Source organism: Equus asinus, chromosome 10, assembly GCF_041296235.1.
Source record: "Equus asinus isolate D_3611 breed Donkey chromosome 10, EquAss-T2T_v2, whole genome shotgun sequence".
In the NCBI taxonomy this organism is placed as follows: domain Eukaryota; kingdom Metazoa; phylum Chordata; class Mammalia; order Perissodactyla; family Equidae; genus Equus; species Equus asinus.
The window spans coordinates 97,443,106-97,467,324 of record NC_091799.1 but is presented as its reverse complement, the minus strand read 5'-3'; the positions used below and the strand labels follow the sequence as shown (position 1 = coordinate 97,467,324).

At 38.8% G+C, this 24,219-nt stretch overlaps 1 protein-coding gene across 5 annotated transcripts in view; it reads right to left on the bottom strand.

Annotated features, from left to right (window-relative positions):
- Positions 1–24,219, bottom strand: part of DNAH5 (dynein axonemal heavy chain 5) — a 268,608-nt gene that overhangs the window by 24,925 nt on the left and 219,464 nt on the right. For all 5 annotated transcript variants that reach the window (XM_044779484.2, XM_070519860.1, XM_070519859.1 and 2 more), the window contains 9 exons: positions 23,607–23,923; positions 22,892–23,047; positions 21,863–22,045; positions 12,967–13,210; positions 11,621–11,735; positions 10,941–11,131; positions 8,121–8,242; positions 6,179–6,328; positions 463–708 (listed from right to left, as the gene is read on the bottom strand). In XM_044779484.2, coding sequence (XP_044635419.2) covers positions 463–708; positions 6,179–6,328; positions 8,121–8,242; positions 10,941–11,131; positions 11,621–11,735; positions 12,967–13,210; positions 21,863–22,045; positions 22,892–23,047; positions 23,607–23,923 — 1,724 coding nt within the window. The remainder of the gene's footprint in view (positions 1–462; positions 709–6,178; positions 6,329–8,120; positions 8,243–10,940; positions 11,132–11,620; positions 11,736–12,966; positions 13,211–21,862; positions 22,046–22,891; positions 23,048–23,606; positions 23,924–24,219) is intronic.

Genomic DNA, 24,219 nt, shown 5'->3' with positions numbered 1-24,219 from the left:
CACAGATTCCTGGCTTCTGGGACACGGGCCAGGCCTGGGGGACTCCAGGGCACAAATTATGCATTCTGGAACCCAAGAAAGGCATGGCATTGTGGATTCTGGAGTGCTGGATATTTCAAGAACGGAGCTGAAGTGGCTGGAGTATTTGGCGGAGGAGGTGGGGCTGTGAAACCCACAGAGGGTTTGGGATCTGGAGTGGGGGTTAGCATTATTAAAACTGGTTGGGAAATAAGATGTTCTGGTTGGGTAAGTTTTCCATAAGTCAAGGCTCAGCACAAAAAGTTTTAAATTGTATCTGTTTTTCCATCAAAATTTTCTAATAGACACCATACTTTTCCCTATTTAGTAAATGGCATGCAGTATGTAAATTTAAACTCAATGATTCATGAGTTCTTTGCTGCATTGCTATTCCATAACCTGTAAAATCAACAAAACAACAGAAAAGTAGACATTTGGCCTCACGTTTGCCATGGTCTGCTGCAAGAGCTTGCGAGCGTGGACTTCCTGGCCCTGGCCCATGGACACATAACGGGTTTCTATTTTTAATCTCTTCCCCAAGGCGATGATGGAATCTGTGGGGTCTGAGCCCATGGACAGGAGACAGATGAGTGGTGTCCGTGGATCAGATTCCTCCCACGTCTTTTCCAAGTCCAGGATAACCCCTTCTGCATAGTTTTCTCCCATGGAGTCTGTGATGTACTTGCGGGCCTGCCAAAAACAGTACATGCATCACTAAAACTAGTTCCAGCTCCTTCACAGATATAATGCAGTGTGCTTTCCAAAATTCAATTTTATAGATTATCTCAATGATGTCCACAGTAGCCTGCCAGGGAACTAAGGCAGAGACTTTTCTTCTTTTTTGAATCCCTGTTCTATGGATGGGGAGGCTGTGTGACTTGCCAACACACAATCATACAGTTCAAAGACCAGAAGCCAAGTTGGCTGACTCTTCGTCTAGGACCCAGAACAATACACTGGCTGCTTCCTACTGGGCATAAAAAATAAAAATATTAGGAAACTCTATTATTTACGATGCGTTAAGGGAAAGAGATACGCATTCAAATAATCAAGGAAGCAGGACATGCCTGGGATTCAATGGGCACTTACCAAATAAATAATTACTGAATGACCACTTATTGAATGAAATTTATTGGATATTTAATGAGTGAATTAATTAATTTATTAAAGATTTAATCCATAATCTTTCTCCTAACCATTATCACCATCCCTTCCCATTCTTGGCTTATCTCCTTTACTGTTAATTTTTTTTTGTTTTTTGCTTAAATCCATGCTCACAATATCACAGATTTTGTCAAGTATATTATCAACTATATAAAAATATTTCTAATAACAACACAGTCCTTTTTTCAAACAAGGTAAAAGAATTATTTTTCAACAAATGACCCTTGGTGTATATTCTCCCACTGGCAAATAATTGGATTCCTGCAAAAAAAAAGTTCTTCCTATTCTGATAATATTCTCCACCCTAAGAGGGTCAAACCCAAGTTTCTCTCCTCAGTGGGATTCCCCAGAAGAGTCATTCTCACATAACAAGCAGAGCCCAGCTGCAGGGGCAACATGACCTGTAATCTTTCCAAGGGCTGGGTAGGTGAGCCTCCCCACTGCCATTCCTAGGGAAACACAAAACAGCTTTAGGCAGGACCGATTTCCCTTAAATCAGAGAGGCTTCCGATAGACCTGCACCAAAGAGGAGGTGGAGCTGGTTAAACTGTTTTCTTTGACTGAAAAACATCCAGAATTTGACTTCAGTCAGTCAGACAGGCTTTTCCTCCATTTTGGATATCTAATTATGTTCTATACATCCTCAAAGTTATTGCCATACCCCTACATAAGAGAATCTTCCAGCTTACCTCTTTATCTCCTCTCATACCTTGGTAAGAGGGGAAATGGGTGCCAGCTGTCTACACTGTTGAATGCCCAGAATGTTTCTACTTCCTGATTCCTTCTGGTTTGTGGACACTCCCCAAACAAGCTTTATCATCTACATCACAGGGTAAAGGATCTCTTTTAAAAGCAGTCTGCCATGAAATACCCATCTTCCCCATAAGAATGCAAAGATAAAGATGAGCATTCCCGGGGCCAGCCCGGTGGCGCAGCGGTTAAGTGCACACGTTCCGCTTTGGCGGCCCAGGGTTTACTGGTTCAGATCCCAGGTGCAGACATGGCACTGCATGGCAAGCCATGCTGTATTAGGCATCCCACATATGACGCAGAGGAAGATGGGCATGGATGTTAGCTCAGGGCCAGTCTTCCTCAGAAAAAAGAGGAGGATCAGCAGATGTTAGCTCAGGGCTAATCTTCCTTGAAAAAAAAAAAAAAAGATGAGCATTCCCATTCCATAAACCCATAGTAGGTAATTCGGAATGGGCTGGGCCATTTTGCTCTGGGGTCCCTTCTCCTTCTTTTCAAGTCATAATCCCTCCCTATAATGTCCAGCCACCATATCAATGGAAGGTTCAGAGACATGTCAATTTGGTAGAGTGCATGGGTTTTCCTGCCTTGGTAATTATCTCTAGATTACTTTAGGGAAAAGTACCCCAGCTATCTTTCCATAGGTCCAAGCAGTGGCAGTTGGGGCCCCGGTTGGCAGGGTTTGGCCAGCGGCAATGAAGTAACCAACCCGTGCCTGGGCCCCTCACTCATGGAGATGATCGTCCATTCCACCTTTCTTCTTCTTCACTGGCTTCAGCGCTTGGGAGAAGTTCTGAGGAGGTGGACTTCAGTCCAGTTGAATTTGGAGCATAGGTTGCCATTTGTCTTTGTATCTCTCAAGATTTTCTCTAGATTGCCCAGATCCAGTATCAAATTGTCTAACCTGAGTATTAAATGCCTGCACGTTTTTCTGCAGGCTTCTGACAGGTATTTTAAAAGTCTGCCTGACATGTTCTTTGGCTTCTCTAGAAGTCTACTCTATGTACAGATTCAGTTACAGTCACTGAGGCAGCATGCTTTGTGATCAAGAAGTACATCAAAGGCTGGATGCTCAGGCATTCTACAAGTTTCATTCTCAGCCATGGGTTCTTGCCATCACTGCAGGATCTCTACAATGTACCTCATCAAGATCCAGGTGCTTTCTACCCTGGGATGGTGAGGAGATCAAAATGGCCAACGTAGCCATAGCATTCTGCATTGACCCAATACGGACACTACCATCCATGTTATGAGCTAACATGCTCTGTTGTATACATCAAGGGCCAAATAGTAAATATTGTATGCTTTACTGGCCATATAATCTCTGTAGCAACAACTCAACTCTACCATTGTAGCACAAAAGCAACCATAGATAGTCCATAAACAAATGAGCATGGCTATGTTCCAACAACACTTTATAGTCACTGAAATTTGAATGTTATATAATTTTCACATATCACAAAATATTATTCTTCTTGTGACTTTTTTCAGGAATTTAAAAATATGGAAACCCTTCTTAGCTCACCAGCTGTACACGTACAGCTAATAGACCAAATTTTGTTAGTAAGCCCTAGTTTGCCAATCCATGTAACAGACTATGCAGAAGTCTATTTTGCTATTAATGGAAATTATAACTGAAGATCTTTTCTGGGGATGAAATTCCTGTTCCTAGGAAAGAGACATTCTCAAATAGGGTAACAATCATTTGTTTAAATTGGGTCCAAGTTTAAGGGTTGCAATGAGTCTGAGGGACAAAAACATATTATGTAAGGCTATTCAGCAATTCCAGATAAGCCTGCAATATAGTAGGCATTGATTTGAAACCACAGTATATGTAAGCCAGAAAGAGTGCATTTCTTCATTTTATTAAACTTAAACTCCAATCCAACACCGTGCACTATCCCACTGGACCAGCAGGACAATAATTTCAGGCATTACTGGATCCCCCAACCCCAGATAATTCCCTTCATGCCACAGGTATGAACCTTGGGCCATGACCTTCTCCTCTGTCCCAGGCAGTGTACCAGGTTTTAGGGGCAGAGCAGTGAACACATGAGCCCAGCCTTGGGATCTCCCCAGGATTAGACATACACTGAGCGAGTAATAGCAAACAAACTAGTTTTAGGACTTTACAGCTTACAGGGTGAGATGCAAGCACAAAATAGATTATTCTTGCAGCAATATATCAGGGAAGCTCCCTCATGAAAGAAGCATTTAAGGCGACTCTGGGATGATAAGTGGGATTTATCTAGACAAAGAGGACAGCTAGGGAAGTCAGAGTGGTGAGCATTTCATGCAGAGAGCACATATGCTGAGACTTTGAAGTACAAAAGAGCAAATCACCAAGTGGGGACAGAAGGATGTCCAGTATAACTCACGTAAGATCCCGGTGTGGGCCACCCAGGCTTCCACACAGCCTGCTGATCTATAAAGAAAGCTAACACCTCCCTGGCATGAATGGAAATAGAGTACCACATTTTCACAGGTTACTCTTCACACAACCCTGGAAAACATTTTTGTCCCAAAACTTGGTCCCAATGAAACAGGCTCAATCTTCGTCAGGGAAAAAATTGAACAAATAAACCTCTTCACCTGTTCTGACTTCTCTTTGTTGAGTATGTTTGAGACACAAATGTGTATGTAGCATGAGACACCCTCTGACAGTGTGTCATTCTTGCAGATGAAGGTCCCCTGATGCAGACAGTCAAGCTCAGCCAAAATACTGAAAATCAGCCTGACACTGACTATGGGGAATGGAGATTGAATGTGGCAGCATTGTAGACCTTCTAATATGCTTCCCAAGAAGGCATTTGGTTGAAAATCACAAAAGGAATCTAATGCGAGAATAAGAACTTTAGAGGAAAGAACATTTTTCTAGAGGGGCCTTCTAGACTTTAAGACTTGGGTGTTATCATAAGGGCCACGGGAAGCCATTTAGGGAGTGGCATAATCATATTTTCATTTCTTCTAGAATTTACAGGACAGAAGAGGGGGCAAGAATTAACTACAAGAGACCAGTTAGGAAGCCATGGCTGTCATCAGTCTACAGACAACACAAACCAGGATGAAGATGACAAAGTTACAAAGGTATAGGGGAGACTCAGATTTCAACACTGAACCAAATAAAGTGTTATAGGGAAAAAAATAAAAAGGAGAGAGAGAGAAAGAGAGAGAGAGAGAAGAAGAAGAAAAGAAAAGAGAAAGAAAGAAGAAAAGAAAGAAAGAAAAAGAGAGAGAAAGAAAGAAAAATGAAACTACGTGAACCTTCTACACTGCCGTTAAATACGGCAACTGTTTGACAATTCATTTGGGCAGAATAAAAGTAATGAAATCGAAAAGAAAAACTGAAGGAAGGGTGATCTCAGTGCCCTGAGCTGCAAAACTCATTTTTCTTTTCTCAGTAAATCACTGTATCTAGTTGTTTTCATGGTTCCACAGTACCTAAGCGGTCTTGGAGGTGGTTACTCCATACATTTTTAACATTCCCTCTGGAGAGTGAAGGGGAAAACTTCCTCCATCCTATTATAAACCAGCCTATTGTTACTCTGTGGCTTTCTTGGAGAAGTCCTTAAAGAACCAACTCAGGCTGAATACTAGAGTTAAATTTTTAATTGTGAAGGTAAGACTCTACACGTCTTTTTAGTGGGTAAATTTCCATGATGGTAGGCCAGCAGATTAAAAGTCTTTGAAAAGATGTATCTTCTGGAGGCAGGATTTACATTTCAACCATATGTAAAATTCAAAGCATTTGAGGCCAATCTACTTTCTTGCATCAAGGGTCGTGACATGTTCTGGGGAAATGACTATGGGTTTGGGAATGCTACGCTTCCCTCTAGTCTATCTCTCTTCTTAGTACCTTCTCATTCTTCCTATGAAGGAAACATTATTTTACTACTAGCAAAATGGAACAGCCATGTCATTTTTGAGTTAATATAAAAATGATATAGAACAACACATTACCTTTATGTTATACCTATATGCCCACCTTAAAAACACGGTTTTCTTAATAACTTTTGTTGCACCACTTAGACCAAAGAAGAATTATTAAATCACTTAGCCCAAAAGTACACCTCGGCACATTTATTTTTTCTTTACTTTTTCATGTTTCGTATTTGTATTGCTAGAAAATTACATAGAAGCCTACAGGAAAATTTTCATTGGGATTAACATTTAAATATTTCTTTAAATTTAAAAGAAAATTCCCCTTTAAAATAGTCTTCCATGTTTTCTAACATGATTTTTTTACCTGGGCAATGGTTCTGTCAGGACACCAGGATCTAATAAGGAGAAGACGCCGAAAGCAGTCAAGAGATTTATCATAGGCATTTGGAAGCGGTTCCTCCTCAGGGTTTTCCTTATCAAACCAAATTTTCCACATTTTCTCATTTCTTGATATCTGAAAATACCAGGGGGTAAGAAATATGTCATACCACAGAAAAATCTTTCAGTAATAGTTCACAGATATTTTTCATCAAACCTTCTGACCATTCCAGACGTGTGTGAATGATATCCTTTGACTTTTTTTATATTTTACATTCTAGTGCCAAAAAGTTTGAGGGTTTAAAATCAAATGTGATTTGCTCTAAAGTCAGTCTTTATTAACACTAGCCTACAGCTAGCTTTCAAAGTAGGGAGCGTCCTCGGGTGTTTAATTTCTTCTATGCCTTTGTGATAACAAATTTATAAAGAATAAAGAAATCAATGGAAACTCCTCTTCATTATTTTAAGGAAATCTGATTTGCTCCGTGAAATTTCTCCCATGATCAGGAACCAAATCTCATTTGCTTATATGTCCTCATTCCCAGGACCACTCTTAGAATCAAAAAAACACATTTAATACATGCTTATTATTGAATGAAGCTTTTTGGTCAATATTCTATTAATCTGGAGTAATTTGAAATATGCCACTTAATATCATCATCAAATGAATAATCAGACACTTCCTTCCTTCAGGCAGTTGATAAAGGAAAAGAACACAGACTGTTACTCTTTGGAACTTAAAAAATCAAAGAGAGACAAGCATTGCACAGGCAAGCATCTCAAAAGCACAGAACAAGCAAATAATGTCTGCAGATAAATACAATCATGTTCTCTGGTACACTCCTTTTGATTAAAGCCCCAAGCATATTTCTTGAGGTCTAATCAAAGTCAAAATCATTCAGGTTCGTACTTAGAAAGTATAATGTAAGAATAAAAAATAATAACCTCTTTCAATCATGAAAGATACATAATGTGGAGGGATTATAGGCATAATATATAATCTCCAGGAAATAGCAATATCAATAACAGATAATAGTCTGGGAAAAGAAGAACAAGCCAGAGTGCATTAAAATCTTCCAAATGAAAGTTATTTAACCCAAAAGAATGGTTTGCACTCTAATTACATGGTAATCACCAATTGTAAGCCAAAACATAAAAATATAGCAGAATTTAAGCTTCTGGTCAACTTAAACTGGGAAGTCAAGAACCAGTCTTAGCACACTTTCTGGTCTAAAGAAAGCCTTCAACTTGTAGCTGAATAAGGCCACCTTGTTGTCAATGTGACTTCTCTCTGGTCATTTGATTTTCAAGAAACTGCCTCCTGGCTTGTTCCAGTGCAACTCTGTATACCCAACTTCCATGATCCCAACATTTACACAATTCATCGGGAACTGACTAATTATGAAAGCATAATAACTTCTAGAGAGAAAAGTCCAAGTGTTTGCATTAGATTCATACCCAGACGCCAACTAAGACAGTACAATAGGAGGAGCAGGAAAGGAAGGAGAGAGAGGAACAAGAGGCAAGAAAGGATATTTAGCATTGAAAGGCAGGCTGTTCGTATTTCTTTTCATTTAATCTCTAGAAAGAAGGCAATAACTCTTAAGTGCATCTAGTGATTTACCCTAGTCGACTCTATCAGTTTTTCCACTTGTGGATCTCCAATTGGTGATACTGACATACGGCCCAGGACAGCCCTAGTTAAACTTCCTGGGCAAATAATTTCTTCCCTCAAGACTGGTCTGTAATGGGTGAAGTATGCTTTATCAGAGTGTGAGCGAGCTGTGAGGAAGGTCAAGTACAGCTAATACCATTTTAAGAGTGACAATATTAAGAAGTCTCTCTGTTTCACAAATATCGCAGCAAGTGATAAATCAGAAAGCTTCTCACAGTGATATTATCATAAGTTTATTCAAAGCACAAGTTACCTGATCAAGGACATCTGAAAACTGTCTAAGTTTGCTGAGTTCCACCAAGTTCAGCCAGGTCATGTCTAGGATCCACTTAGATGGTTTAGGAGGACAAGCTTTAAGGTCCAACGAGGCACCACCTTTCAAATTAATCACATAAAGTTGTTAGATTTTTCTTTATATACTGTGAAACATATTATTTGTAAAAACTTTTGCTTAAACTATTTTAATTTCAATTATTTTACTACCTTGACATTTATTCAGCTCAGAAATACAAATCAGAGTGATGAACAAGTTTTAAAATTTAGTAAAGGAATTAATGATTTTAGCAAAACACATTTAAGAATCAGTAATATAGGTTTGGAACCTGGGAGATGCTCGATTCTGTCCTAGCTCCACCTGGCTTGGGTCTGCGATGAGCTAGCTTATCTGTCTGAGCCTATTTCCAAACATGTAAAATGGGAATAGTGAAGCCTGGGTGTCATGATGATGACTGCATGACAGAAAATATATGTGTAAAGCACACAAAACAGGATCAAGAACATAGAAGAGGGTCAGTAAACGAGCACTTATTGTCAATATTAAGATGTGCCCAATGTTGGCACAAGCTCATTTTAAGGAGAGATTTATCTAGAAATGTTAGTAGCACTACATGTGTTTGAAGGGTTCTCTTCTATAAATCAGTATATTATTTACATCCATTTTGCGCACACCCCAAGTGCCCTGTGCTATATCACTTACATTTGGTCAATCTAACCACGGCAAAGATTCCACTAGGTACTGACTCCTATCCTTTTGCTGATGATTTACCTAAGTTCACATAAGTCATATAACTCTCACAGCACCATAATATAAATGACACCTTAAAAATGTTATTGTTACCCACCTCAGAAAACCTAAATATGTGAATTATCACATTTTAAGTCAAAGAAAGAGTTAGCAAGTCATCTACAGGATAAAATATATCATTTAATAAATAACATCTATTAAAGTGTTCCAGGGAAAATATTCTCTGAGTATAATTCTTTAAAGGATATAACCAATCCATTGGGCTACTTTTAAAATACTCTTTTGAACAGAATAGGTCATAAACAAATAATAGTCAAGATATTTATTGAGCCAATTTCTACCTTATCCAGGCACCATGGATCCCATTAAATTGCTATCTTTTGCCAAATCCATCTTGGTATATTTCCAACAAGGTAAGTGTGGCCTTGAAGCCATTTCAATGAAAATATTAGCTCATAAAATCAAAACAGATTGTTTTAATGCCATGGAGAAGCTAACGACCTAAGGACAATGGCATTGTGTTGAAAAATGTCACCCCAATTTCCTTGGAGACTGTCCATTTTCCAACAAATTGAAAAGAATAAGGTAGTCACCAGAGATTTAGGGAGAAGCTATTTATGGAACGGAAAGGGTGTTTCTTGCAGCCAAAGCATCATTCATTGTTTACTAGAGGGTAACTGTGTCATGACTATCTTGCCTGCTTTAAACGTGCACAATGGGCCACAAAGAATGGTTGTAATGGCAGCAGGCATATTCCCAGATAATGTGGCACCAGATTAGAGGGACTCCTGATAAATAAACAGCTGGGATGGGAATAATTCAACATAAATTCCCAAGATGATTGAAAATTATGCCAGTCACTTCACTCCTCAAACCCTTGCTTTGGGAAAAAGTGGGTTTAAATTTTCATCATAATACTTTGTAAAAATGATATGTGCTTATAAAGAAAGATTTATACAAGTTATATCACATAGTCAAAGTGTCATAGCTAAGGCGGACCTAGAAAGTCATCTAGGCTGATTTTTTCACATCTTAGAGATGAGTAAATTAAAAGACCAGTATCAAAACATTGTGATTATCTAAATTAACATTTTCAAACAAGATTTTAAATTCTGTAAGAGGGAGCTCATGTTATTGAGTAGTTCTCACCAACATAACTAGCAAAGGGCAATCTTACAACATAAGTGTGTTCCAAGTTTCCTCTGAAAGTATTATAAATAGCTGTTGAATGCCAAAGGCCCACCAATAACCCGTCCAAGCTACATGAGCCTCAGACTAATCTGAAATAAACCAAAATACTAAAGATAATATGACAATGTCTATCATTTGCTGAGCATATATTCTATGTGTCAGGGTTTACATAAAATTGGGTGAATTCTCAATAATCCTATTGTGTAGATTTGACTATCCTTGTTTTATAGATAAGAAAACTGTAGTTTGAAAAGGCTAAATAACCTGCTCGAGACTACTCATCAATTAAGAGGCAAAGCCAACATTTTCACTTGAATCTTCCTAACTATAAATCCCATGATTGTTATCATCACGCCAAACTGTAACAAGCTTAAGTATTCCAACCAAACCTGGACGCTATGGTTAATGTCATTTCTTTCAACACTCTTCTTCTAAATGTCCCCAGGGTCAGTGTCCCCTGCTCACCTGTCCATCTCTCAGGCAGGCCCACCCCATCAGAGATCCCACTAAACATCCTATTTAAAATCTGAAACTTCCCCTACTTCACAGAGCCTGTAACGCCCCACCTCCCTCATCCCGCTTTGTCACTTCCATAGTGATTACTAGTTTCTCACAACTACATAATTTACTTATTATTTTATTATGCATCCCAAGTGCCTATTCTGTTCCCCAGCACACAGTAGGTTCTCAATAACTATTCATTCAATAAATGAACAAATACAATATCTCATGTAAACGCAGTCTTCAATGAAATGCAAGGAAACTGTTATAGCCAGAAGAAAAAAAATGCTACACGGGACCTTCACAATAACTCCTACATCTGCACCTGTGTACAATACTTTCGATTGTTTTATTGACCTTTGATAAGGGTGAGAAACTCTTCATGCTTGACTCGGTTCCTCTGGATGTCGATCTTAAGGGTAAGCAGCAAGGTGAACAGGAATTTGTGCTCTTCATACAACCCCCGGGCAGTGTATTTATAAACCTCATAGGTCATGTGCTCGATGATATTAGCAATCCTCTTGCTTGTTATTGGGCTCTTGACAGACCTGGAGGAGAGAACATTTACATCAGGCTTATCTCACTGCCCTTTTCAACTGTCCATAAAAACGACGTCTTTAACAGAGAATAAGCAACTTTGGAGCACCAGTTCTATTTTTTACACATCAAGAGTAAGCCTCCTAAATCTAAAATAACAAGCATTCTCTCAACGTGAAATAGCATAGCAGGATCCTCAATGTTGTCTAAATCAATTTTACCTGCAGGGCATTATCACTCAAAACGTTTTGGGGATTTTCTTGTTTAACAGAAACACATCAAAGCAAAGGAATCAATCAATGGATGAATATTTGGGAGAGCTTTCTCTCAGCATAAAATGACAAATGAGAATGATTTGTTAAACACTGGTAATTACACTAATCTTAGATTTTAAGAAAAAAAGACTTTTAGTAGCAAAGAGAAAGGAATTTATAAGCATAATGTCATCATTCTAGCCCAAACATATAGAATTCAGCTCAGCTTCCTGAGTTGAGACATACCTGGCTAAGGAAAGGTCAAACAAGCCGAGAAACTGGCGGAGCGAAGTCTGGTACATCTCATTAACCAAGCGCATCTCGGTGATGAGAAAGTAGAGGATGCTGCCCCGGGTAGCCACTAAAAGACAAAGAGCAAGGTTGCACGCGCCACGAGGGTGGAAAATAAACGACCCATGCACAGATCAGCACAAACTCTAAACGAAAACAAGTTTTATTTTTATACCTTCTCAATAACTATCTACCACCATGGAGTCTAGAGAAATGCTCATGTATATATACTCAATTCTTACTTAGAAGCTTTGGGTAAGTAGTCTGCTATTTGTGTTTATCAAATGGGTACTTTTCATTTCAGAATCTCTAGATCCCTTATAAATATATTTTACTGGTTTTCTTATAATAAAGGTAGAAAAGACAACCGAAGGGATAGCAAAGAGTGTAACACCCAACAAATTGCATAGACATTGTAAGAATTTCACTCTTAAGCTCCATGAAGAAGCCCTGACTAACCTTGGCCTCAAGTTGGCAAAACAAGGCATCACAAAGATGATACTCCTGACTCTCCACCAGCAGATGATATTGTTTCAGTTATTTTTCAAGGAGGAACAAGAAATCACTAAAGGAAATTGAATTTTCTCAGCAGGTTCCTCTTGTAACCAATGAACACCATCAATTTGCAAATTGGTGGATAAGACTGAAGAGTTCCCATGAGACCAGACAACCACCTTCCTAATACAAAGACTACAAATAAAAGACTGGCTCATTATTACTAAATGATAAACTAGTGAACAGCCCACAACTGTTGCACTAATTCCTCAGATTTCACTTATTTTTTATTTTTTTATTTTTATTTTTATTTTTTGGTGAGGAAGATTGTCCCTTTGCTAACATCTGTGCCAACCTTCCTCTATTTTTGGTATGTGGGACACCGCCACAGCACAGCTTGATGAGTGGTGTGTAGGTCTGCACCTTGGATCTGAACAAGTGAACCCTGGGCCGCCAAAGTGGAGTGCGCACACTTAACCACTAAGCCACCAGGCCAGCCCCAGATTTCACTCATTTGTAGTCAGATTTTCTTTAGAAATTCTCCCTCTTTAATTTCTAGTTTAAAAATAAGTTCATAGGAACCTTAAAGGATTTGCCAGCTATAATGAATTATAAGCACCTAGAAAGTTTACACCATTATAAAATTTTTTCATCCCAATGTTACTGAATATTTCCCAAAGGAAACATAAATGGCCACCCCACTTTGCACAGTCATTTGCATAACATCCTTGCTTCTTTTAATTTCTCTAAATCTCATTTCTTTCTCTCATTTTCCTGTGACATTTGTCTTTCATTACCAAACTCACCAGGTCTATATTCCTCCCGGGCTGAGTTAATTTGAATTTCTGTCTCGGCCGAAATTTCCAGCTTCTGTGTCACCTCCTCAGCTGTCTTTTTTGTGTTACTCAGCACAACAATGAGACTCTCGTCTTCCACCAGGGACCCCTGGGTACTCGTCAGACGGTAAAGCAAATTATCTTCTAGCTCCTTCATCCTTCTTTTGTTTGCAGTTACATCTTCCATAAGACGAGTTCTTTCTTTCTCCAATTCCTGTTAATTTGCATAAATATATTTTCTTCCTTAATTAACAACTATTGTTTGATCATTCCTTAAAAAGTTAACCTACAGGTCTCCTCTCAAGCTCCTGGACTGTACTGCAGGAAATATGGAAATCAAAATAAGAGGAGAATTGATGGAGGAAGGAATTGGTGGCAAGCAGTGTGAAACTGGCTAAAAATATTACCAATATCCCTTTTATCATCTATTTATTTCTGAAAGTCAAATCATTTTAAGTGACTTTTGTGATTATATTTAAGCTTGTTTTGAAGGTTAAAAATATTTGAAAGCATATTGAAATGTATTTGAAGCCCAATACATATGGCTTAGATTAAATACACTTCTGTTTAGTTTCTTGTTTAAAAGAGCTGTGTGCTTTGAATGAGATTATTTGCAACTTGCTGGTTGAAATAGTACCAATTCTGTGAAAAGTAACTGTCCAAAAAGTTAGGCAGGCAATCTGTGCTGCTGTTGCAGGTACATTTAAATTAAAAAGTCATCTTGGCTTGAAAAGGTGCTGATCAGTCCAAGAGAAGTGAAGTCCTGTATCTGTCCTCAAGGACCTTTATAGACAGCCGGGAAGAGAATGGCTTTGGAAGATTATTGCCCCTATTGGTTATTTCTTCCTCTTGGTAGTTTGGAGAGAGAGAGACAGTAGAAGAGAAGGAAAGAAAAGACAGGGCTGGTGAAGATGGGGGAAGGAGGAAATAGCCATGACACTAAACATGCCAGAGTAAGCATGAGGCCAGAGGCTGGAGACAACAGAGAAGATACGCTTCTGGCACCAAGTCAAGTTGTACATGACAATCAAATTGTGTTAGGAGAGGTTCTAACTTTGAAGTTAATACAAGAATCAAAAATGGAAAGGACAATGAGTAAATAGTATTTAAAAATTTGAAAAGAAAGATATCCATTAGCAAGTTTGTCTGAAAGCCTTTTTAAATAGTGTCCATGGACAAAGTACCTACACTTAGCTGCATTAATAAAGTAATGTACATTTTGGTTTAAATACATTACACAAAAACTAGAGTTAGCAGGTGACTTGAACAATAAAATCACAATTGTTGGCAGTTCTGGTTGTGACTCAGTGCAGCCACCTGGGCATGTGGTACCAAGCTCAAATTTCTAGAGCAGCTTCAGAAAGGTAAATGTTCAGTTGGGTATTCGGGGTATGGCACAGTAGGTTTTGTAGCTTCTACTCCCTACTGACAGAACTAGGAATCTAAAGTTATGCATGATGAATCATATGAAATCATATAAAACATAATGGGACTACTCATTAGTTACATAATTAATTAGGTGACTTACCTTTGTTCTGATCCTGAACTCACACAAACATCAAGGGAAGGGAGAGGCCACATGTAGTCAAAACTGCCACTGTTAATCATTACTCAAGTTATTTCTCTTTAGTGCTTAATACATTTATCCACATTAGTAATTTCTTTTTGAATATGTGAAACTTATCCCCATAACTACTCCACAAATTATGTCTTGTTTTAAACACTAATCAATGTGCTGATAGCTCCCAAACTCATATCTCAGCTCTTCATCAGCTCTGGTCATACATCCTTCCAATGTCTCCAAGTGAACATATAAGAGATGCCTCCTACTAGCACCATTAGCAAAATGCAACTTCTGATCTGATCCCTGCAAACCTGATCCCCCAAGCCTTCCCCATCCCAGCAAAGGGTAACCCCATACTTCCAACTGCTCAGGCCAAAACTTTGGACCTCTTCTTCACAGCTTTCTTTTTCTCAAATGCCACATCCCATTCATCACCAAATCCTACCATGTCTACTTCAGAAATAGAGTCATAATCCAATCATTTCTCACCACCTCCACTTATTCAATACCCTGGTCCAAGGTACCATCACCTCTCCTTTAAATTACAGGATCCAAACAGGTCCCTTGCCTCCACCCTTACTCCCCACAGTCTATTCCCAACCCAGCAGTGAGAATGATGCTTTGAAACACCCCTCCTCTCTCAAAACCCTCCGAGGACTAACAATCCCACTCAGAGTAAAAGCTAGGACTCTTCCCAAGGCCTGTGAGGGTCCTTCTTCATTTTGCTCTAGGCACACACAGTCTTCCCTAAATCAGTGGTTTTTCAATAATCTGGAGCAGGCCACGGGAATTTGCACTTCTAACATAGTCCCAGTTGATCCTATTCTGGGTACCACACTTTGAGACACTGCCTTGAACACATCAAGTCCTCTCCTGCCTCAGAGCCTTTGCACTGGCTGTTGTTCTGTCAGGCCTGTTCTTCTCCCAAATAACTCCCTCCCTCCTCTCCTTCAAAACTTCCTCAAATGGTACCCTCTGAGCGAGGCCCACTTTGACCACACTCTTTAAAATCCCAGCCCACTACCTGATCCCCTCGCTCTCCCTCCTCACTCACTCTATGTCTTTTTTTTTAACAGCATTTACCACTTTCTAACATAACATACGACTTACTTATTAGTTCTGCTCCAAGGGTTTTTTGGTTCATTGATACACTCTCCAATTCTTAGTATAATGCCTGGTACATAGTAGACTTTCAACTAATATTGTAGAGTGAATGATTAAATGCTATACCTATTTCAATCTGTTAAACTGAAACTCATAGTGTACTAGAAAATCTAGTCACGTCTTAGGGCCAGAAATAGACATTAAAATTCTCACTCTGTCCTGAAAACCATGAAGTTAAAAGGAAAGCTGTGGTAACAAAATTGCAGGAAGGCAAAGAGCAAAGGCCGCTGGCCTCTGCCTCGTATTCCAGCCAGTCAATCACACTGGTTGAAGAGTAATGGCAGTTAGAAGGCTATCAGGCTCCCAACCCATGCTCTGAGCACAGTGACTCAGGGCCGGAGACATTCTAGAGAAGAAAAATTCCCTCTTTAACAAAACAAGGGGCCGGCTCCGTGGCCGAGTGGTTAAGTTCCCGCGCTCTGCTCTGGCGGCCCAGGGTTCAGATCCTGGGCGCCGACATGGCGCCACTCATGGCACTGCTCGTCAGGCCACGTTGAGGTGGCATGCCACATCCCACAACTAGAGGGACCTGCAACTAAAAATATGCAACTACGTACAGGGAGGGGGGGTATGGGAAGATAAAGCAGAAAAGAAAAAAAAAAAGATTGGCAACAGTTGTTAGCTCAGGTGTCAATCTTTTAGAAAAAAAAAAGAAAACAAAAGCTCAGGACGTCGTCAATTCTTAACTACTTGGGATACAGCAACTCAAGCAAAACCCGCTTTTCTCATCTTGGCTTCCATCTATTTGGTTACATTTGAAAGCTTCCTTAGTGGTTCTTTTAATTCATTTATTCACTACATAAGAATCTCAAATTTGAGATAACGTGGAAATTAGTACAAACAAGTGACATTTAATGGCTACTAGAAAATTCCTTTCCATAAGGAGTTGTAATAAAATTACTCCCACTATGGTTACATTAGGAAATAAAGTGATAATAAAATTCAAGGGAGAAAATTCAAATATTGTTTATTGCCATATTCCTAAATTTCACACACTATTGTTTCTGAGTTCCAAAAGGTGAGCCTTACAAAAGTCCTCACCTGAAGACATGTAAGGGGAGGGAGGTAAAACAGTGGGAAGAGTGATGGTTTTGATGTCAGAAGACATGTTTGAGTCCCAACTCCCAGGACTTATAAGCAGCATGACCTTGGCCATGCTACTCTATAAGCCTCAGTTTCTTCATCTGCAAAATGGACACGAAAACAGCTCAGGGAGTGATTGTGAGGCCGTCACTAGTAAAGCAGCTAAAACAGTGACTGGATCATGAGAGATGCTCAGAATATGTCTCTTCCCTTCTACCCCCTCCCTTGACTCCTTTCCAGCATGAGTTGCCAGAAGCATTATAATGTTTATTTAGAAATGAGTTTGAAAAATAAAACTACAAGTTGGCACAAAATGAATCATACCTTAGAATATCACATCATCACAAAAGCATAATAAAAGTAGCTGAAAAGGGTTAAAAAGAAAAAGAGAACTTTCTCATCTTGCACTTATAGTGCTAAGGATGCATGTGTTCGTGTCTGCTGGGGACGAGGGCGTGGACTATCAAATCTAAAAACTGCGCCAAGTCTCACTGAGTCTTCCTGAATAATAATTTTTCTTCTGTACATTTTTTCCAATTACATAGTTGCTGGTTTAACTTAAGTTTTAATTATTCCTTGGTGGACTACTCTAACCGGAACAGGTCTCCCTGTTGATCCTTTTCTCTCCCACCACCCCTTTTCTGCTCCTAGACATTTGGGGGATCTTCCTCAGCTACGTGGCAAGGTCCAAAATTCTCAACATAGTTTCCAAAACCCGTTATAACCTATATTTCCAAGCTCATTTGCACTTGAGAACTGTGGGATTAGGACTAAAATTATGCCTCCATGTTACTTATGAAAACCATTATTAATAAAATAAAGTTAATAGTAACAGATACAATAAGGCGCAAATTATTTAATTACTGATTTAAAAAGTAGTCAGTCAAAGCTTGAACATTATTAAGATGGTTGTGGTCAATTTAACATCATTGTTAACAATGCTAATTAAACAAATTTGTGAATTAAAGTAATGCTTAACAATTAAAATAAGGCTAAGAAGTAGATTTCCCCCAAAGTTTGAAACTGATGAAATAATATACTCTAAAGTAAATAGTACAATTTAAAGTAATATTTGGGATTATGAAAACAAATTGTGTATTAAACAGCATACAAGTGGCCAAATACTAGAATTGGACAATAGTTATGTAAAACAGACAGTTCTTTCTGGAAGAAAATAGGACAATTGCTGTTTGCTTTTCATTCAATATTTAAAAATGGAAAACCTACTTTGGGATAAGGTTGTAGGCATATTTTGATTTAAACAAATTTAAATTTAATTTAAACTGATTTAAACAAATTTCTGTTGAAACACATTTCTACGACTTTAGCTCCATCAATATCTAAGAAGATAGTTCTTTTTCAAATTAGTATGAAGGGGCAAAGTTAATTAAAATAATTTTGTCTATAAGCATTTTGCCCTCCAAAGGGATTATCTCTTAACGTAAATACACACAGACACAAAGCAGGAAACATTTGTGCTATGTATTCTACATAATAGGGTTACAATGTAAAATTTTATATAAACTGGGATAATGTAAAAAGTATCCCCAAAGTGAGTAAGAAAGTATGGCAGCGATTCAGTACAATTTCATCAAACATACTATTTATTAATTAAGTGATCAAAAATTAAGTGGCTCAACAAAGATGCAAATGAAAACTAAAATTCTTTGTGTAAATAACCCTGCATCTGTCACCAAAGTTTTGAAATCAAGAAAAAGAAAGAGATGACAGCCTTTCAGAGTTGTTATTTTTAAGGTATCACTCAGGCTTTCATTCCCAAAGATTCTGTCTCTTCTGTAGCTTGCACTGGTAATTAAAATGGAAAGATTAAACGACAGAACTCAGAAACAGATTTACTTTTTTTCTCCACCACTAGTGAGCTGGTGATAACGTCTGTTTAGTGTCTTTATTAAATTACTCCCCACGTCAGTTCCACCGAGTTCAGGTCCTTCCACCTCCAAGGGAGAGAAATCACACACCTGTTTGCTCATCCGAAATTCTGAACAACGAAGACCCCTGAGGCCTTGAATTGTGAGACAAGTAGAAGCTATTGATGGATATTAGTATTTTTCTCCTAATAATACATAGTTATCTTTGAGTTTCTGTCTTGTTCTCTAGGATCAAGGTGAGAGTGAGCCTAAGATATTGGGTTTCCTGAAAGGAAAGTTTCTGGAGGGCTACAGGTTTGCTTGTATCATAATAGTTTCCATATAAACCTTCTGGTGACAACAGTAAGCTGTCTAAACCCAATCGCAGAACGTCAACAATTGAACATGGCCTTGATGTAAACTTGAACAGCTCACGCATTTAAAACGGCTGCCTTGAAGCACATAGAAAAGTGTAAAGTCAGTTAAAAAATCTGCCTTCCTTGCATTCACATGCTCTGAGGTTTCCATTTGTTTCTGAAGCAAACAAACCCCAGGGTCTGGCAGGCTGTACAGCTGAGCATTCATGAGAGCAGATCCTGTGTGATAATAAGGCTGCTCCCTGCCCGTATCCCCAGGACACTGGAGAGCTGGTGAATTTATGGAATCAAAGAGGAATGGCCTTTCCCTCACATCGTAAGTTACTGTTCCAACTTCATGGAAAGAGTCGACAGACCAGTGTAGGCATAACTCATCCCAACTGAAGAGGCTCACTGTTTGTTTCAGCCCCACATCTAAGGGGATTTCTTAGATGCTTCCCAACATCAACTGCCTATCTACGATCTTCCTAGCTTCCAATAGCACCCCCCCTCCACTTGGCTCAATAACATTTTATATTGATATTTTATATTTATAATCACCCAAGAAGTAATCATAGCCAGAGAGAGAGCATTATCACTGAAGTCAAAGGAACAATTTGGGCTTAAAAGAACTTTTTATGTCTGTATGTACAAGGCACAGACATAGGCTCTTTTCAGCTGAGTCACTAGGTTACAGGAAATACCCTGAAAGCACAGAGATCAGCTCAGACCCACTCGCCACCACTCAGGCTGAAAAGATTCAGCAATGTGAGCAGATTCAGGAATGTGGTGGGAAGAAAAGACCATGAAAAGAACAAGCTGCTCGTTGAAAGTATACAATGAAGTCTACACAGAGACTGAAAATAATAATGTTCCCCTGAAATTTACGTAATGTTGTAAACCAATATGACCTCAATAAAATAACTTTTAAAAACAAAAAGAAAGCATACTACTTAAAATCCATCAAAATTCAATCCAGCAGCTTACTTCTTGCATGAGCTTTTGCCTTCGAGAAAAGAAAATACAGGTTACATGTTGTATAATAATGTGGTTCAGAGTAAGCTGACCTTCTATTATTATAAGAGAATAAGTGTCACATTACTCTGGCCACTCTTTGTAAGAAATGTTTTGTGAGCCTGAAACAGATTCTGATAGTGAGATCATAGTAAGGGAATAATTTCTCAATTCATTCAACTTTCCCAGGAAGTAAGAAAAAGCCTGGCCTGAGATCCATATTAGCTTTTCAAGGCTGTTCAAACTCTTTTCAAAGGAGCATAAAGTGCTCCTTGCTTCATCTTAAACCTTTGCTATAATAATTATGGCTCAGTGCTGGAGCTGTTTTGTTTTGTTGCAATCAAAATCTATTAGGCCAAATTATTTTTTCCAAGGAGACTGTATTCATCTCAGCTGAATAGAGAGAAAACCAAGGACAAGGCTATTATCCAGACTGCCATCAGAGTCCCTTATCTCCCTGAAACCAACACCACTGGTGAAAGGAGAGCCTGAGATATGGGTAATGGATGCTGCCCCCCAAGACTCTCAGGGATTCCCCTGCTCAGCATCACACGCTGCTGATCAAGAATCCCAGTTCTTCCTGAAGCAACGATACGGCAGGGCTAAACTTCCCCACCCACCTCTAATGAGACTCCAAAAATAAACAAGTGCATATTTTGAAGGCTGTTATTACTTCAACAGCTAGTCTGCAGGAGGAACTCTAGCATCAATCGTCTCCTGCCATACTGGGGTCATGAACCAATGTAATCTACAAAGTTGGATTAAATGCCCTTAATGTAACTCCCAACTGCATGACACTATGATTTATGTACCATACATTTAAAAAATAAACAAAGAAGTTTCTTTAAAAAAGGAAGGGGGGAGGGGGAGAAGGAGAAAGAGATAAACATATGGAAGGGCTCAGAAGAGCAAGCAGAGAAGGTAAAAATAATGGGAGGGAGAGATTCCAAAGATTTTGCCAATACATTTAACCTAAATAAATCTTTAGGTCAGTATAGAAGGGGGCCATAAAGTAAACCAAACTCCTCATTGCTATTGACCCCAGGAGAAAATCAATAGCAACTTTCAGAGTTCATGCAGTTTCACCAAAGCGGTCCTATTAAAATCCTCTAGATCTCTTTGATTAAGACTCACACGTTCCCTAGAGAAAATGCTGACTCAGAACAAGGACGTTTATAAATTATTGGCCATTTTTCACTGAGCATTAAGTTATCCCATAAAACAGAAGTAGAGAAAACAGATAGGGAGTTAGGCTTATAGAGCATAATTAAGCCAACAGCCCCCAGAAGGTGCACAGTGAAACTGTGGTGTCACAAACTTCTGCCCTCTCATAACATATACAGAGCTCTCTTAGATAACAAATAAGAATTGACTGTGTCATGCATCATCTGACTAGAACATTTTAATTTTATATTCCAAAAGCATAATAATGAATCAAATGAAATAAAAACCTAGACATACACTAGAAAGCTAAAAGTCAACACGTGAATAGAACTCATAATACAACAAACTCTTCAGAAAAATAAACAAAATTAAACCAGAATAATGATGCTGAAGATGAGACTGATATTCTCATAGTTATACCATTAGGCTATATAAAAATCAATTGATGATATATATGCTTTATGAGATGCAGATGAAACATATTGGGTAGATAATTGGTTAGCAGTTATTTAAAACACTTGGGAATTATAATGAAAAAAACATAGGAATCAAAGGGGGAAAACTCAATCTTATTACAACTTTCATCATATTATTTTCATCAATGAAAGAAGCACAACACAGTAGAGAAAAGGAAGTGGCCAGACTTCACTCACCTGCTTCTCTGTGAGAATGACTCTCCCCAGTAACTGATCTTCTAGGCCTGTCATGGTGACAGTGAAGTCAATGATGGAGGTTCGAGCACTTATTTCAGGGGTATAGGCTGGATTGGGCAGTTTGGTGGTAATGTAGAGTCTGAAGCCATCCATCACATCTACTTCCTTGTCACCGACCTTCACCTTTTTCATAAAAAGGAAGTTGAAAATAATAAAACAGAGATATACTTTACTGTGTTCTTTCTGTATAGGATCAAGCAAAGCTTTAAAAAATTATGTGCCTGAAGATAATCTGTATACTAAAAAGACATGGTCATTAGGCATTCACAGGGCTTCAAGCCACTAGGACGAAGGAAGGAAGGAAGTTAGTTCAATATACACTAAGCAATAAACATAGAATTTGTCACCAAAATTGTTGTGATGATACCACAGCAGTGAGATGGATTCCTCACCCAAAATTTGGTTCAGAAGTCAAGACTAATGACGTCACACATGCACCAAAAGGGTATTAAAAAGTCAATTATTCACATAAGGAGATTTTCTGAGATTAGTGTAGGCTCCCAAGAAGATAAAAAAAATCACTTGAGATTGTAGGGAGGGGCAGCTGTCTTAGGGTTTTCTGGTAGTTAGAGGATGGGGCTGGGATGAGAGTTCCCACACATGGACATGGACAGGGGGTTGCATGGTTTGAATTTCCCATCAGTGCCAACGAGAGAGCACCCAGGTTTTCTTATCAGCTCTCCCAGATTTGGGATGGAAGGGGAGAGGGGCATCATGGGCCTTGAAAACTGTCCACGTCAAACATCAAAATGGAGTCAGACTTTATTACATAAGCATGGAAGATATTCCTCAAAGGACTACTCTTGGATACCTTAATCCCAACTCAGGAGGTGTAGAAGAGAAAGGCAAACGCCTCTTGCCATTGACTCAAATTTGAGCTGCTGTCTATTGAGAAAATTTCATCTATGTCGCATTAACCTGGCCTCGTGGTAATTGTTCTGCACATTGCAATCAATAGTCTTAACCTACCTTAAAGGTAGACCCAGTCTTAATGAAGTTTCTCTCCAGAACATTGTCCAGGGCTGGATCTAGTTCCTCCCCAACATCTTCAATAAGCAAGGGCCTTCCAAGGGAAAGACTGTCCTCCAGGTGGTTTCTGAAGTACTTGTGATTTAGAGATGTGATCTAGAAACAAGATCAAAATGTTGCTCTTGACAGACAGTATCATGATGCAATGCACAGAGACAACTGATAGTAAATGGTGCCTAAGCATTCTATAGTAGGAAGCAAACACAGACATTTTCAGAGAGCTTTACGTGGAACTATACTTGGTGAAACGGTAGAGAAAGCTTAAACTGTTTCCATTCTTTTCCTTAACAAATAGTCATTCTATTTCACTTGGAAGCAGGTAAAGGCTCTGTATAGCAACGCTGCCTTTTCCTCACCACCACAACTTTTGTGACAAATAATCGTGGAATAATTATGAAGTGTCCCTATAAAGTGCTGCACACTGTATTTCAAAGACAGCCTTGGGCCACAACAGAAAAGAGTGTGAAACCTTTGAAAGATTTCACTAGTAGAGATCAACACAAATGCAAATAATGCAATTTTTAGAAATGATTTCTAAATATTATATCCAAATATTAACATCTAAAATTATTTCTAAATACCAACTATTTCTTTATTCTTGATCTGGGGCAATAAAACTTGACTAGTAACATAAACACACTCAAACACAAATTACCTGGAGTTCATTTTGGCTTTCTTTATTTTTAATCCAGATCTTGCCTTGAGTCTGTGGATCAATCAACAAAGGATAGCGAGACGCCTTTGTGACAATAATTCCATTCTGAATGGACAGGTCATCATTTGGCAGGCCTTGGAGGTTCCATTCACTAATAGTAGGAGCATCAATCAACATCTCATTGAGATTTAGATTATCTCCAAATGGAATTTCTCGGGCTTTCATTTCCTTCTGCCAGTCATTTAACAGCAGATTGCGAAATTCTTGGTTAAATGGACCAGAGTAAGATAGAAAAGCTGTAGCCAACAACACATCCCCTAAAACAGAAAACAAAATATCACTGAAACACTTTATGATCAGCCTTGCAACTGTGCAGAACATTAAAAATGAAAAACAAAAAGAAGACAGCCAGCCTTTTAAACTAAATTCCAGAAACCCAATTGTAACCACAGGTTGCTGTGGCTTGGTGAATAAGCAGTAGTTTAGTTCACTGTTAAAAAGGCCCTAAATGACCCACCAAGTAATAGCTGCTAGTAGTCAAGCATGAGATTATTTTGACTCTTATTGGATGTGAGACGATGACTTCCGAGTTTAAGAGATACAAAACTTCAGA